This window comes from Psittacula echo (genome assembly GCF_963264785.1).
Source record: "Psittacula echo genome assembly, chromosome: 7".
In the NCBI taxonomy this organism is placed as follows: Eukaryota; Metazoa; Chordata; class Aves; order Psittaciformes; family Psittacidae; genus Psittacula; species Psittacula echo.
This window is the reverse complement of record NC_137740.1, coordinates 23850466-23866530: the sequence shown is the minus strand read 5'-3', so window position 1 is coordinate 23866530 and position 16065 is coordinate 23850466. Positions and strand designations below refer to the sequence as shown.

Here is a 16065-nt window from a genome sequence, read left to right as displayed (position 1 = left end):
TATCTTTGAAAGATATTCCTGCTCAGAAGCACTCAAACACTCAGTCCAGTGCCTTCTTTGTTTCAGATTTGTCACAAATGACAAAAAGGCTTGGCAGGGCATAGGGAGTAAGGAATGTTTTACTCTGGAGTTAGAAACCATACCACCGCCTTATCTTCACTGAACCACAATAAAAAAAAATGTTACCTACAAGGCCCCAGGCAGTAACATAATATCAGTTCTGCTAGTATTTAGTAAACAATTTTTTGGGTTACTTTTCTTCCATCAGAACCATAGAATCATAGAACCATAAGTTGTATAAATATTAATTTTATGAGACTGAATAAGGTAAGCCATTCCCAATACAACTTTTCCTCACCTATTTTAAAGCACCATGTAAATCCACACACCTATCCAAAGTTCAGTAAGCCAAATTTTGTAATCCTTTGTAATTGTGTCATCTAGAAGATCTGGCTCTCATAACTGGAAATGGTCAATGACCAACAGCATGAAATTGCCAAATACATGAAAGCCACCCCAAACCAACTACATTTCAGTTAAATCACAGGAACAGCTTGCTTCATATTGCGTAAGTCTTCAAACCAGCCTCATAAATAAGACATCTGAACTTTTCTTTTAAGCATTAAGTACTAAAAAAAGCCTTCAGGGGTGGCATTCAGTTCAGTTCTAGCAGTTCCAGCAGAAACTAAAAGGTGTCATCTTTTTCACATTCATTGAGTTTATTCCTTACCCTGCATTTTGGACTTCATGCTTATTACCACGAAAAATATTTACTTGTGCAACAGTCAATTAGTAAACATCTTCATACAAATTTCTCTTTTCTGTTAGCCACTTTATCCTATCCTTTTCCATTTTCCCTGCCTGTTTATACAACTCTGCCACAAGCAACACCATAAGCACGACAGGCTGAGAAAGTCAGGACTGTTCAGCCTGGAGAAGAGAAGGCTGCGTGGAGACCTCGTAACAGCCTTCCAGTATCTGGAAGGGGGCCTACAAGGATGCCAGAGAGGGACTTTTCAGGTGGACTGTGGTGACAGGACAAGGGGTAACAGGTTCAAACTTAAACAGGGGAAGTTCAGGTTAGATATAAGGAAGAAGTTCTTTACTGTGAGGGTGGTGAGGCACTGGAAGAGGTTGCCCAAGGAAATTGTGGATGCCCCCCCCCAGCAGTGTTCAAGTCCAGGCTGGATGGAGTCTTGGGTGACATGGTTTAGTGTGTTGTGTTCCTGCCCATGGCAGAGAGGCTGGAACTAGATGATCTTAAGGTCCTTTCCAACCCTGACTATTCTATGATTCTATGTTACAGGGATTACAGTTGAAATGTTAGTTTTCTACAAAGGTCAATCAGATGGCCAACTTTTCCACAAGAAAATGCAAGAGAAGAATCTGAGCAATTAGTTTTGCAATAGAATCTTACTTGAAGAAGAATGAAAAGAAACAACTGCTATCTAGATAAAGGCATTCATTTAAATAAGACAAGGGTCTTATTACCGCTTCCAACTGCTTCTTTTTTTGCACCAACAGCTCCAGCATCAGGTTCACATTGGCCAAATCAAGATTGTCTTGATCAGTTCCCAACAAATCTTGAATTATCTGCCACCTATGGCCATTCTAGGAAGAAAACAATAAATGTTGGAGAGAAAGTGAGTTCAAGCCATCCAGCAACAAATACTAAAAGCAACACTGCAGTATTTTATTCCTTTGTAAAGTTTCAAAACAATTTTTACGAATCAGAATTCCCAATTCTCCCACATGTACAGGTTACAGCTCTTCTGTCCTACTGTGTAACTGCTTATCTTGCTTGGAAGATACTCGTGCTTCATGAGAGTGTAGCTGCTGCTAGGAAGAGATTATTTCAGACTCAACTCTATCTAATTTGTGCCCTAGCTTCTGAGAACACATTTCTATGGGGAGAAAAAACAAACCCCACATTTCCATGGAGAAAAAAATGAATAAAAAAAAAAGCCAAACCAAAACATGTTTACTCAACATTAGCTGGATTATATCTACCTGATATCTTGTTAAATGGCAGTATCTTTTAAGTTTGTTAATCAAGTAATAGGTAAAGCCTTCATGTTAAATTCAAGTGGAAGAAGGTACTATCAGCTTTTTTTCTCTCCCCTCCTTTCACCTTCCTCACTACTACTCTTAAAAGCATTTTCATGGAAGTGAGAGAGTTGGAAAGATGAACCTCATCAGGGTGACAGACTCATTTAACCTGTTAGAGCCAAGAAGGACTCCTCAGACAGCCAGCATATTATCACACAGCCTATCTTTTGGCACAGAAAAGCCTGAATAATAGGTCAGTGCTAATACAGCCTTGCATCAAAAAGCCTCAGGAACCAACATGAGCAGCTGAAAGGTCTTTAAGCCTTCTAAGAAACCAAGCAGGATTAAAAATTCCTGCTGTATAAAACTGACACTAGATTAAGATATTTAAATTTACAAGAACTAAAAATGCCATCTGGTCTAAACCAGACATTTTCTCAGAGATTGTAGCCTATTTGTTTTGACTAGATTAAAAACAATAAAATATATAACATCCATATAGAACACACAACTTTTTACACAACTCTCAACAGAACTTGTGGAAACCACATAGGCAAAAACTCAATTTCAATCTGGAACAACTGGAAACAGAATTAATTTTTAAGCAAGTGAACAATATTTGAAACAAACTTTAACATACTATAGTTAAATGTGCTACTGATAAAATACTCAGAAAGCTTCAAAGATGCCTTAATGTGATTTCTTAAGATAAATCCCATTACTAAGATATGGTGCATTTCCTGCAATGTGTCATGAACTACTTCTCTTAATACCAGAAGTAACACAAGAGGAGAACAGCCATGTCAAGGAGCTGGTACAAAAGCAAAGTTTCTCTTTTTAGAGTTGTCACTATTTTTTATTTGCTGCCAAAAGGTAGACACAAAACTGCTTTGGGCATGAAATCATGGTAGATTTCCACTTATTGGTAGTTATCTAAGACAGATGCATCTACAGGCACAGTTTTCAAAGGTGCACTATGAGAAAAAGTAGAACCAATTTCCAAGAATTTATTGTACACGTCAATTGTGTGCCTTTTAAACCAAATATAATTTATGCAGATTATACATTAAATACGTTATAAGCATATTTCATAATTAATATAAAACATTACTGTGAGTAAACCAATGACTCCTTAAAGCATACTCTTTTCTAAATGTATACAACCACTGAAAGCACTGATTTCCGCAATGCAGTCCCTAAATTAATAACACTTCAGAGGGATTTAACTAAAAAAAAAAAAACCAAAAAAACAAAAAAACACAAAACCCCACCAAACTCCCCTCCCCCAAAAAAAAACCCGCAAAACACAGAGGCTCCATAATTTTTATTATTACTTTCTAACCTTATTTATGAATTACAGAAGCCAAGAAAGCCAGACATAGGAAGATAAATACGCAAGTCTTCTAGTTAATGCTGCATATTATTTTGATCTTAATGTACAAGAGTGTCCACTGCTGCTGTGCAAGGGTTTTCAGGAACTAAGAACACAGATCATGCTCCAATTTTGTGACTTGAAGCAAGTCTAGAAGATATCCAGACAGTTATACTTGTGCAAAACACATCCTTCTCCCTCTTGTGGTTGGTATTAGCCTTCCTCCAATTTCCTGACAGAACAGTTTCTCACACATGATCAGACAAGTCTATGGCACTTCTAATAATCCATTACTCTCATTGATTATAGCCATAATTTCCAACACTGAAACTTATTACCTTTAAATAAGTGTGCTTCTATAGATAGCCCCCTAGGTTATATTCAGTACATTACATGACACTTAACTATGCTAACACAGCTTGCCTCTACAATACAACACTGGCAGGAAGAGCAAGAGTTAACAAGATTGAAGTGACCTAGTGCCATTGATACTGGTATTATTCTGTCAAAGCAAGTTAAAGCATCAGCTTAGCAGTACAATTTCTTTTAAATTAAGACAATAACAATTGCTGTACAAAACCATTAAATATATATAAAGTAAGAAAGTTGGAACATACGGTGCTACTCACTGAATGGTCCAGTTTGAGTCTTTTTTCCTCAGATCTTTGCTTCTGTTTAAGAATAAGTTCATTGACTAAAAAACATAAGATGTCAGAGAGGAAAGGGATTTAAAGGTCACAAAATAAACAGCAAAGATTCTACCTAAATATTTTTACCTCAGTTAATGATTCCATAGTAAGTTTATCAATAATTAAAATAGTAGATGCCTCCACTTTATTCCTCACCAATTTACTGCTGGATTTTTTTTTAAGATTATTGAAAAGTCAACAACAAAAAGGGGAAAAAAAAAAAATCCCTAAATTACTTCAGTTCCTTTTTCTAAGCACCCATGGCTCTATAACATTTTTCAACTCTATGGCAGAAGTATACCAGAGAAAAGTATGAGGGAGATAAAATATTATTCGATTACTACAGGCCAAAACCAGGCACAGCTGAATAGAACAACTTTTTCTTTTAAAGACTACATGAATTTTTAAAGATATTTTTGCTACAGTTTTATTTCACACCAATTTAGTGAAGTGTGCAAAGAGAAGGATAACCTGAACCCTCTGCATACACATATACAAGCTCTTGCCCCTCCAAAATAGACCTCAAAGTCCTGAGCACGGGTGTACAGAAGCCCTATGTTAGGCTCCTTGGCCTAACATATATTCTATAACCCACCTCAGCACCACACTCAACTCAGCATGCTTGGGTCTAAGACAAGAACACCATTTCTGACGCATTCCTTGGCCACCATGGATTATTTATCTATTTGCTATTAATTGGTATCCCAGCACATGAAATAAATATTTAACTTAGTTGGAACTACATGATCTTAAGGTCCTTTCCAAGCCTAACTATTCTATGATTTTATGATTTCACATGGCAATGTGTTTCCTTTGATCTTTTCTCCCCATAACTAAGTTTTAAATTCTATTACCAGTTATGAACATTTCCATCCTCTGTTTAAGCAGCTATCAATTACAATTATGTATAGGTATGTGCACAAATATTTTTAATATACATACATACATCACACAGACCTCACTACAGTAGGCAAGATAGTACAATATGTAATTCAGCCTTCCCCCTCTCCCCACCAGTGTCCAAGCTTTGTAAACGGGGCATGTTCTTGATTATTAGACAGGCAACAATGCAAGAAAACAAAAGTAAAGAGATTCAAATTTCTAGCCATCAGAAAAACATTTATTTTGCTTTTGTTAGTATGCAAACAGCAGCAAGTCAGTCAATACTTTAACTGAGCCTACAGAACTGCTGGAGGCAGTTGACTATTAACAATTTATGCTACTAAACAGGGTTTATTCGATGTTCAAGGTTTTGTTGGCATTTTAGTTTTTTGTGGTTTTTTTTTTTTGTTGGTAGTGTTTGTGGTTTTGGACCAAAAAGTTGATGTTTGGATTTTGTTTTCAATATCCAGAAGCAGGTTACTTATAGAATGATTTACATGTCCCTACCTTCCTTAACAACTAAGATGTTTCTCATGGAAGCAAGCTTAGAGCTCACCTAAGAAGTTGGGATAAAGATGATCAATGTTGTCCACAACATAGTTGCATTTGGGACATCTGTTATTGTCCTCCAAGCTCTGGTGAATACATTTATAGCTGTTTAGAAACATAAATAAGAAACAAAACTGTGAGCAAACATGAAGGAACAAAACATAAGCACAAGGCAAATAATATCAACCTTAGATAATGTGTACTCCACATTGCTATCTAACAGCTGCATTGCTAGGATCCTACTTTGGAGTCAAAATATTCCAATACTAACTCAGAGCATGCTACAGCAGAAAGACAGCAAAGTTTCTTGGCAAGGAATACAAAAAGTGTTTAAGTATTTCATGCTTATTTCCCCAAGGATTGTGACAATGTGGATACCTCAGCCCCTCTTCCACAGGTAGGGCTAACAAGCAGACTGCATTCTTCAGAAGCAACTCTTCTAGATTAGCCAAACACTTGGCAAGCAACTTTTAAAAGCTATTACACATTTTAGGTACTGGAGCAGAGGAAACACCCTCACCAGCTTTTCACATATCCCCCCCACCTCCTGGCTCTTGTTCTCACCAGAAGTGACTTCAGAGGTGCTCTCTGTTGAGCTGTTAGCTATTCGAGCAACTGTAACTAAAAGATACACTTTAGCATCACATTTAAGCATCTCACTAAGAACCTAGCTTGATGCCAACTGCTGGCAGAGACATCCTGTGACAACATTGCTCTGTTCTTTCTAAATAAAGACATTTGAATGCTTCTCATCTTGGACTTCTAAAACATTCAAGATCACAGAGATAAAGCATTACAATAGAGGGCACCATCAGCTGTTATTTTATCTGCTGCCGGTCAAAATATTTCTGAAAGTTAACTGAGTCTGCTGCTTGAGGAAGTGCTTTATGCTACTGAAATATTACTTCTTGTAAAAACATAGGCAATTTATTTCTACTTGACACTATAAGAGTATAATGTACATGGGACATTAAAACATCATGATTCAACTTTTATTCCAAGCCCTAGTTGAGAGGAGGAACAGCAGACGGTTCTACACCTGCCCCTGAAGGGTTCTTGTACTTCACCAAACACTTGCTTCTCATAGCAGCCAGAAATAACACAATGAAAAATAAGTGGACTGGGCCAATTCAATAAAACAGAAACATTCCTGAAGCATATCCTCTATTAAAAAGTTTAAAGGAATTGCACCATACCATTGTGCAAGCCACTTCAAACTATATGGTCTTGTACAAAGGCAAGGTAGACCTCTTAACACCAACATTCACTCCCATGACCTCTTAAGAGGCAGGATCAACAGAGGTAAGTTGGCAAACTGTTCCAACTCTGGGTACTGGATGCTACCAGCAGTTTATGACCATTTTATTTCTTTACAGAAGAAATAGGATTGCATAATGTTTTTTGTTTCAAACACTAAGATGGCTTTTTTTAAATCTAACTAGTACCCATCTTAAAATTTTATTTCAAACTCTTACTTCAGTGCAGGGACAGAAAGCAGCAAAGTAACAGAAACTCAGAAGGAAAGGGATTCACAGCATGTGTGGACTGATGTTGCTGCAAGAGATGGACATTTTGCACAATAAAAAAAGTAGAAAAACTCAACAAACAAACCCAACTTACCAGAAGCTGTGTCCACATTTCGTCATGTAGGCTTCTTCAATCATATCAAAACAGATGGGGCTGAAAACAAAACCAAACACACAAATATGTCTTTTTATGTTAAAAAAAGTAAGAAAAGTATTACTAATTCAAAGCAGCCACCTAATCACACTTAGGTAGTATTTTCTATTTGTAAAATGAAAGAGGACACACAAGTGCAATAGCAGTCCAGCAGTGTAAAGATCAAAAGGGCAATCAACAGTCCTTTGAACTCTGAATGATACTGCAGTTTGCTACAATTAGAAACCAGGTTAAGTATTCACTCCTGAAGATTTCAACAGTTGCAAACTACACAAACAAAACCGGAGTACCTTCTACAAACAAGCCTGGAAAAGAACCTCCTAACCATCTGTACTACATCTCAAACAAAACATACAAAATTTGTTTTTTACACGAATGGGTATCAGGTATTTATAAATATACCAAGATTAGTTTAGCCTTCCTTTTTTCTTTTTTTTCCAGCCAATAGCTATCTATAACTAAAAAAAAAGCAAAGAGGCAGAACAGAAATAGTAATGATGTCATAAGAACAAGAACTAATAACAAGGAAAAGAAAGTGCCAGTGAGGGGGTGTGCCTGCAGAGCACTGCCAGGCAGCAGGAAGGGCTGAGGCTGCTGAAGAGCACCATGAAGGCAACAGTGCAACCTAAAGAGGGAATCAACAGTCAAGCACAGTGTTCCGAAGTCAAAGGAGAAGACTGAAAGGGCAGAGCATGGGGCTGTGCATAAGGAAAACAGAGGAGCACAAGAGGCAATATGGGCTTTAGTTTTTTCCAAGACTAGTTAGTGACAAAGCACAGACAGCTGTCTGGGAGTGATCACCAAGAATCAAGCTAAAGAAGGATGTGCAAGCAAGCAGTGCTTCCACAGGAATCTGAGCAAGATGAGAAAAAAAGGAATTACATGAGATCGTTATTGTCTCATCATCAAGTGGCTGTGACACGTTTGAAAGAAAAATGAAACAGAGGAAAGCAGAGGAGAGCTGCATGTTACTTTCAGTGACTCCTATGGCTGCCATCCCTGACAGCTGGTAAGATACGCTGTCACATACATATTCATCTTCTGGTCTTGGCCAGCTATGCAGTGAAATGGTGTGGACAGCAATGTCAAAATTCTGCACATAACACATATCTGCTGTGTCACAAGCTTCACCTTGCTTTCAAGTGCTTAGAGATCCAAACGCTCTCCTCTCACTCCCACAAGTCCACATCAATCTCACAGTTGAGAGGTTTTCACCAGCATTTGTTTTCTTCAGAAACAGCCTCCTCCCACATTCTTCCAACAAGGCAGCTACCACAGAATGAGCTGTTAATAAACTGTTAACAACTTCTGAAAATCATGAATCTTCGAATCCAAGACAAACCCCCAATCACACTGAAATAAGTGATGCCTGGCTGAGCAACCTCAACTTTTCTTCTTGTTAGCAATCCATGGAAGTCATTCCCCCTTTCTATCATCTATTTTAGAGGATACTAGCATTTGTTACCCCATTAGACATTTAAAAATAGGAAGAAGGAAATACCTCTTAAGTATTTATTTTTTTTAAGCCTATATAGGAGAAGTTGTGGCCCCTGGCAATGCAACCCCCCTCTGAACCACCAAACTGGAAAACAAGATACCTTGAAAAGTTTCTCCTAGCATACAGACCAGGTTGCCCTAAATATTTCACCAAATTGTCTGTGTAAATACAAAAATAAATCAAACCAGAATGCTACTCTATGAAACAACTGAGCCAAAAGATGACTCAAAAATAATTAACACACACCTATCATTCTTCCACCCTGACAGACCGTTTTCTGCACATCATTCAGCTTGCGCAGCACCAACTTCAGGAGTTAAAGCCACTATTCCCAAGTTAGAAGTTACTTAGTTTCAAGGCACCGTTTACTCAGAATAAATTACGACTAAACTTAACCAACAAAGGTGGATTAATAAGAGAAGAATTAGGTATCTTTTTAGTCTATTACATGGCCTTTAAAAAAGGAAAGTCAAAGACTTATGGTTCTATGAGTGTCTGAAGCTGTTCTTTCCCCCACTAGTGATGAACAGCTTAATTTCTTTGCCTTCTTCTAGTTATACTGCATAACAGTTCCACTTTCTGCGTTGTGCTAAAACCTGCTATTCCTTGCAGGGTCAGATGTATTCTTTCCAGCACACTCCTAATGCCCTGCCTCCAAGAAGTGCGGCAATCAACAAGGCTGTAATGCTCCTCTGTCCGCAATAGGACATCACAAATCAGAGCTAAAATAGTAAGATTACCTCCTAACATGACAGCCACCCAAGACCACTGTTCCTAAACTTATTCTTCTTCATACCAGTTCAACTGGAAAAGTGTCAGAGGAAAAAGTGGTTGAGGAAAAGCAATCAGAGCCAGCATACGTAGCCATTCAGTGTCAGGGTCATCACTAATGGAGCCTGAAGTTTCTATTAAAAACTGTTTCCCCTAAAATGCTCACCAATTTACAAGTGGAAACAAGACTGATGACTTTTAATACTTGCCAAAGTCAAGCTGGCTATAATACATGAAAGTTGCTATGCACCAGTTGTTTTAAGTTAACATAGAGGGAAGGTTAAGAAAGCAGTGGAGTGATGGGGACTTGAGACATACTACAGTTTCTAGTATACACCAAAATTGAGAATCAGAAGTATGGTGAAATCAAGGCTTCTCTGAATGAGATAGCTCTTATTCTCTATTTGTCTTAAGCAGCAGAGCCAGGCAAAAAGGACGTAAATTACTTCAGCAAGCCAAAGATGTCACTGATCTTCAGACACTGATGCCTTATTTACTTATTTTTTTTATCCAGCACTACAAAGGCTTATCATTCTTTCTCTTATGTCTTTCTCTCAGGAGTAGACCTGAAAGCGGTCATTATAAATTTCAACACATTTCAAATTTCCTTCTGCTCTGCAGCAGACAAGACCCTTCACAGTTCCCCCCCTCTTATTCTGTTCCTCTTTGGTCTAAAGAGAGAGCAGGACTTGCTGCAGGCTCTGTCCATATAAGGTGGCCAGGTCAAAGATCGCTGCCATTACTATCTGCTCAATTTGAAACTCTAATATAACAATAGATTATAAAACTATCATTTTACATGGTATGCAAACAGCTCACTGTGCTTTCAGTTTGTGAGCTCCAGGGTCAATCTGCAGTATTCCTTACTAAAGGGGTGTGCCAGATCACAAATGCGTGACCAACTACACTCAGCCCGTGCTTGGCATTAACAGGCAACCATCCGAGGAAAGAACAGTTTTTAAAAACCCATGCACCTGCAAGTCTACCTTTAAACTTCCCACATCCAAGTTTGTTGGATGTACCTCTCCAGGTGTGTATGCAATGTCCCCTCTTTCATATGTTCTTATGTATGCCACAGCTCAGAAACGAGCACTGGTATGAAGCACCATACAGTAACATCCCCTCTTATCCAGCGAGCAAAACAGATAGTTAACTGGTTTTAAAGAGGTTTAGTCAACCACTAACTGTATGGCCTGGGAAAACTGTAAGCAATTACACTGTTGGACAGCAGAAAATCCTTTGATTAGGTTTCCTTTCAGATGCTCTCCAGGCAAGTGGAAAGAGGCCCTGGCTACAGAACAGCACAAATTACCTTTAAATTCTACATCATGCACAAAACAAAAACATTTCCCCTTTTATAATGAAGTTGTCCAGTAAGTCAGGCCTATTGGCTTTCCTGACCAGAGTTACACTTTTCCAGGCAGAAGCTGATACATACCACAAACAGTACACACTTGCAAACTCCTGAGCATGTGCTTGCTAAAGATTTCACAACCCAGACTAGCAATGTATGCCAACATTTAGACTGCAGCCTAGGCCTCACATTGTTGAGACAGCACTTTCAGAAGACAGGCAGGAAAGTTGCACACATTAACATTATTTACAGGATTTTTATTTGCACCTTGACACTCCAAACTCATCTAAACTTGTTTACCCCTTCCCACCTTCAGTCTGACATGGCCAGAATCTACCAGGTTTACAGCTGTAGCTAGCAGCAACTCACAGCCCATATTCAGAGAGTTATAAAATGTTTCCTGCAGCTGGCAGCATCTTGAAAATGTCCTTATGTAAAAGAGGAACTCACACACACAAAACCCAGCATATGGAAAACTTCTGCTTCTCACACAGATATCGAAATCTTCTTTAATTCACTTTAAACCAGCACGCATACACATGTCTTCTTGGGCATCACTCAAAATTCCAGAGTTGCCTAGTTGAGTTTATTTCTGTACTGCATAACTCTATTGCTAACTAAAAAAAAGAAAAAAAAAAACCCAAAAAACGAAAATTAAAACAAAACAAGTAAGAATAATACTATAATTTGAAGATAACAGCCCACAGAAATACACAGTTGTGAAGAACCCAGGTAAGTTAACTATAATTATTGTCTGCTGTTAAGGCTTCTGACTTGCACTTCAATATGCCTAATGTGCCTCTTGTAAATAGCAACAAAAGGGGGATAAGACATTTTGCCACAATCACTACTCAGCTGATTTTCCCCCCCAACTTGTTCAGCCAGCAGCAGTCCTCAGTGAGGAGAGAACAGCTAATTACATGTTCTCCTTGAAGAATGAATAGTACTTACCTGCAGGAAAACAAACAAAACCATCCAAAAACCCCCACACAAATAAGAAACTCAGCTTTTTAAAATTGTCTTAAAATACTTCAACTGGCCTACAAACTTGTTTCCATTCAACTACCCCCATTTCTACAACAGACAACAAAACAGGAAGTGACAGCTGACCAGGAAAGTACAGGGAGCAATGGCTGTAGACCACCACTGCCAGAGTGTAGCTGTATAGGGAACAGAGGAACACGAGCATTTGCAATTGCTTTATCTCCCATGATCACAAAACCCATGATCAATAGCAATGCAGTCATCTCCCACACCAAGTGCTCTTACATACACCTAACATGGCCTAGAGCTTTGAGCTGGAGCAGGACATCAGCTGGTTACAGCTGTCCTCTCATCCCAATTCTGCTACTGCGCAGCAGTTTATGATTATTACTAGTAAGAAGTACTTATTGTTTTTTCTGTCACTAACTTCTCAGCAGCCTCAGGTTCCCACTTTAGTAGCAAGGATATTTCTCACCTGGACAGTTTGCAAAGCTGTAAAATAAAGTCTACAGGTTTTTAAGACAAGACCTGATCTCTGCAGATAACAAACTTTCAACCCTCACCTGTAAATCAGAGCTGCCAGAAAGTCACCTTGGAAGCTGCGTGCCATTTCTCTTCCTCTATTTCTTTACTGTTTCTTTCCGATACACGGCTTTCCTACAACTCAAGCTTTCTTCCAGTACCTCTTCACTCTTTGCCAGTCTCAGATATGAACACTGACCCCTACTTTTTCTTCTCCTCACATTTTAGTACCTCCAACCAGCTATAAAATAAATGATGAAACCTACTCCTTATGTGAGGAGGTTTGAAACTCATCAGCAATGGGCTCCCTTTAAAACTGCCACTTACCACCAGTTCTCAAACCACACATCGCAGTGGGCCTTGGTCTACCACTTTTAATGAAAAGGTATTTCCAGCTATGAGCTACAGCTTTGGCTGAACATTAGAAAAACAGCATCTGAACAGCTTCATGAAAAATTTTTCTCCCATCATCACAGAAATTTCCCACTCATCTAGTTTTAAGTGCCAGACTGACACAATCCTTATTGCTGTTTCAAACTAGACAACCCTTCCCAGCAAGAGCAGCAAACCCACGGCAGCTTTGCTGTATCTATTGGCCACCAAGAGACTCCATGGACGCAGTCTGTAAGAGGACATAATCTTCACTGGCTTCTATTCCGGAGGTCAGACTAGGGCAGCGGGAAGGCTCTGGAGGAGCCATCCCACCCACCAGAGTCCCTCCAGTCCCTGCTGAGGCTACACCACCCAGGGAAACCGGGCATTCGTTTGCGATGTCAACAAGCTGTGTATGAAGAAACACCTCGTGTTGTCAGTCCTTTCCGGTAAGTTGAGCTGCTCTGGAGTGTACCCGAGGAGGAATCTGCTGGGAATAACCTGGGTTTGCCTCGTAACACAGATGGTGAAAGCTACGCTGCTACGCTGGGCCAAAACGCAACCAGATAACCACAAAGGCGATGGGAACCCCAAGGCCATAATCCCTCGAGGGCAATTGGACGTACCAACGCCTCTTTCCCCTCAGAGGACCCCCGAGGTGCCGCAGCCGCCTGCTCCGTCCTCCCACTGGTATTTTACACCCCGCCGGGCTTCCCGCCGGCATGGCAGCGCCCCGGCTTCCCTCAGCGGGGTAGCGGGTAATACCTTCGCGATATATCGCACCCACCAGACGAAGTCGTTGCTCTTGTCCTCATAGGAGTTGATGAGCCCGTTGCAGAGCGGCGTGAGCAGCGGCCTCTTCCTGCTGCCGCCGCCCGCGCCGCTACCGCCGCCACCCGCGGAGGAGCCTCCACCGCCGGGCCGCGCCGCCGCCGCCAGCCGGGCCAGCCCCGCGCCGGAGCCCGACACGGCGGCCGCCACCAGCACAGGCCGCGCCGCCGCGCCGCCCGAGGAGGACGAGCCCGGCGCCATGGCCGCCGAAGAGGAGGAGGAGGAGGAAGAGGAGGAGGCCGGGGTGGCTGCGGGCGGCGCGGCGGGGTGCGGCGGCGGGCGGCTGCCCGACATGCCGAGGCCGGGCCGGTCGGAGCGGGGCCGACGGTGGCGCGGCCTCAGCGCATCCCCGCGCGCGCGGCGCCGCAGGAACAATAAAGTTCGTTGAAACAAGGAAAAAAAAAGGGGTAAAAATGCACCCGCCCGCGCGCCCCCGGCCCGGCGCTTGTTCAAGCTTTATTGACAGACGCACACCCCGCCGCGCATGCGCCGCCCGGGGCGGGGCCGTGCTCCCCTCGGGGCGGGGCGTCGGGTACTGAGGCTGGGCCTTCGCGGGACCTGCGTAGCCTAGAGGTTGGTGCACGGCTCTACGGACCGGACAGCCGAAGATGCCCGCAGGCATAAGCCAGGGGCCGGGAAGCTCGGCAGCAGGTTGGGGCCGTGCGACGGGGAGTCGGGCGGTGGCTGTGGGCCGAGAACCTGCCTGCCCCATGCGCTTCCACGCCCGCAAAGCCAGCTCTGGCTGCAGGCAAGGAGGCATCCCCCCCCGACACCACATCTCCATCGGAGCGCAGCAGTGCCGGCGGAAGGCTGACATACTCTCCCTCAGAGACTGGCACTGGCCACCCGAACCCCTCGGGATCCTGCAACAGGCAGGATTGATTCGTGTCTCACAGAGTGCTCTTGCTTACAGTTACCCCAAAGAGGGTACCCCAAGGAGCAGCTCTGCAGCTGCTGAGCTTTATCCTGAGCATCATTTCTGTGTCCAACCACGCAGAAAGGCATCCAATAATGAGTTAACAGCTTTCGCTGATCTTGAGCCAGCTCTCCTCACTGCCTGGGCGGGTGGGAATACCACTAACAAGGCCTGCAGCATGTTCCTGCTACCCTACAGTAGCCCATGGTTGTACAGAAGCAAGGATAAACTGCTTTCTGCCTAAGTTTATGAATAAAATGTTGATGACTGATGCCCCGAAGATGCTTTGGGTCTAACAAGAAATGCCCCCAGACTTTTGCAAGCCAAACTGAAGAGTTCATGAAACAGAGCACTTGCCAACTTCACAGCTTGGCCAGAAGCACTGCAGAGAGATACCTGTTGTTTCCCTTCATTTCTCTTCCAAAAACCTATAGAAACATATTGCCTCCTTTGTGTTGAGTAACTGTATTTTCTGCAGTCAGCTTTACCTCTCTAGGGTTAACGAGGCAGCTAGTGAAACACTGGGGCATTCCCTGAGAATGGTAATCCTAAACCCAAGAATGTGAAAACGCCCAAAGAGATCAGCTCTACAGCACTCCTCCCAGTACAGGCGGTAAAGTGAGCCTTCAGTGGGCTGTGAAACCAGTATGAGAGCTGGTAAAACTGGTCTGAGAGAAAAAAAAAGGTGGCTTCAGGTAGGCAGTATCTACTGACCAGAGAGGTCAGGAGACCTCTCTGACATGCAGCAGGATGGCAGAGATGAGGAACCACAAATATCCCAAAGGGAGACACAGCTCTTGATTTCTTCTGGAGGTGCTGCTGCAGGTGGAGAGCTGTGGAGTCCTCCTCCTGTCTGTCCCTCTCAACTGTGCTTGAATACAATTGAGTCTTTGCCTCTATGTATTTATCACTAATGTTGGGGAAAAAAAAAACAAACAGAAAACAAGACAGTCAACAAAACCTAAACTGTCTTTGTGAGGAATTTTAGTGTGTAAACGTGGATCTGTGCAAGCTGGGAAATTCAAAGGCAGCTTCTTTTTGAGATCCAGTAGTCTTTCCTTTACAAGCTGACATCTGCCATTATAGTCACTCCCATGATTTAACTCTTTCATGCCGTTATTAAAAAGTTTCCTTTTTGTAGTTTTGATGTTTTGATTTGTTCTGGTTTGGGGATTTTTTAGCCACTGTGTTCCCATGTTTTCTATAAATAGCATTTTGACCAGCAGGTCTCAGGACTAGCTCCATAAAGACATTGAAACATATTGATTTCCCCCTGTTTTCAGTAGGAGCAAAAGAAAATTGCCTAAATACCTTTGAGCCTGACTGTTGATGTCTGCATCTCATTTCCTATTGCTAATAGAAAGGAAAGCCTCATTTCCTTGTCTTCCAGAGGGACCAAAAGCTTTATGGATAAGTCTGCAATGAGACTTCTGGGTTTCCAAGGGAAGAACAAAGCTGTGTTCACGGTAGCCTGTTTGCATGCTTCACACATACTGGCTGATCCTTGGAAAGTTTTGCTATTCCTTGATGGCATTACTGACTGTGTGCCAGAGAGGAAAGAATGACACAAGTAAAAGTCGTTAAAGATCAGATACA

The 16065-nt window shown here is 41.8% G+C and overlaps 1 protein-coding gene and 1 long non-coding RNA gene across 8 annotated transcripts in view; one reads left to right on the top strand and one right to left on the bottom strand.

Annotated features, from left to right (window-relative positions):
• The window catches only part of COP1 (COP1 E3 ubiquitin ligase), a 130625-nt gene extending 116618 nt beyond the window's left edge, over window positions 1–14007 (bottom strand). For 2 of the 7 annotated variants that reach the window (XR_013957312.1, XM_080622431.1), the window contains exons 1-5: window positions 13510–14007; window positions 7162–7221; window positions 5549–5646; window positions 4039–4115; window positions 1492–1611 (exon numbers count right to left, since the gene is read on the bottom strand). Coding sequence is in view for 6 of the 7 variants with exons in the window: in XM_080622431.1 (XP_080478557.1) it covers window positions 1492–1611; window positions 4039–4115; window positions 5549–5646; window positions 7162–7221; window positions 13510–13847 (693 nt within the window). In the remaining variant the exon portion in view is untranslated. Of the gene's footprint in view, window positions 1–1491; window positions 1612–4038; window positions 4116–5548; window positions 5647–7161; window positions 7222–8352; window positions 8491–11298; window positions 11999–13348; window positions 13484–13509 lie in introns of those variants that run through there. The other 5 variants (XM_080622435.1, XM_080622436.1, XM_080622434.1 and 2 more) reach the window with 5 other exon arrangements.
• Window positions 12985–13639, top strand: LOC308223451. Its single transcript, XR_013957313.1, has 3 exons — window positions 12985–13171; window positions 13246–13412; window positions 13540–13639. It is a non-coding gene; the product is annotated as an uncharacterized lncRNA (long non-coding RNA).
• Window positions 14008–16065: the final 2058 nt, after the last annotated feature.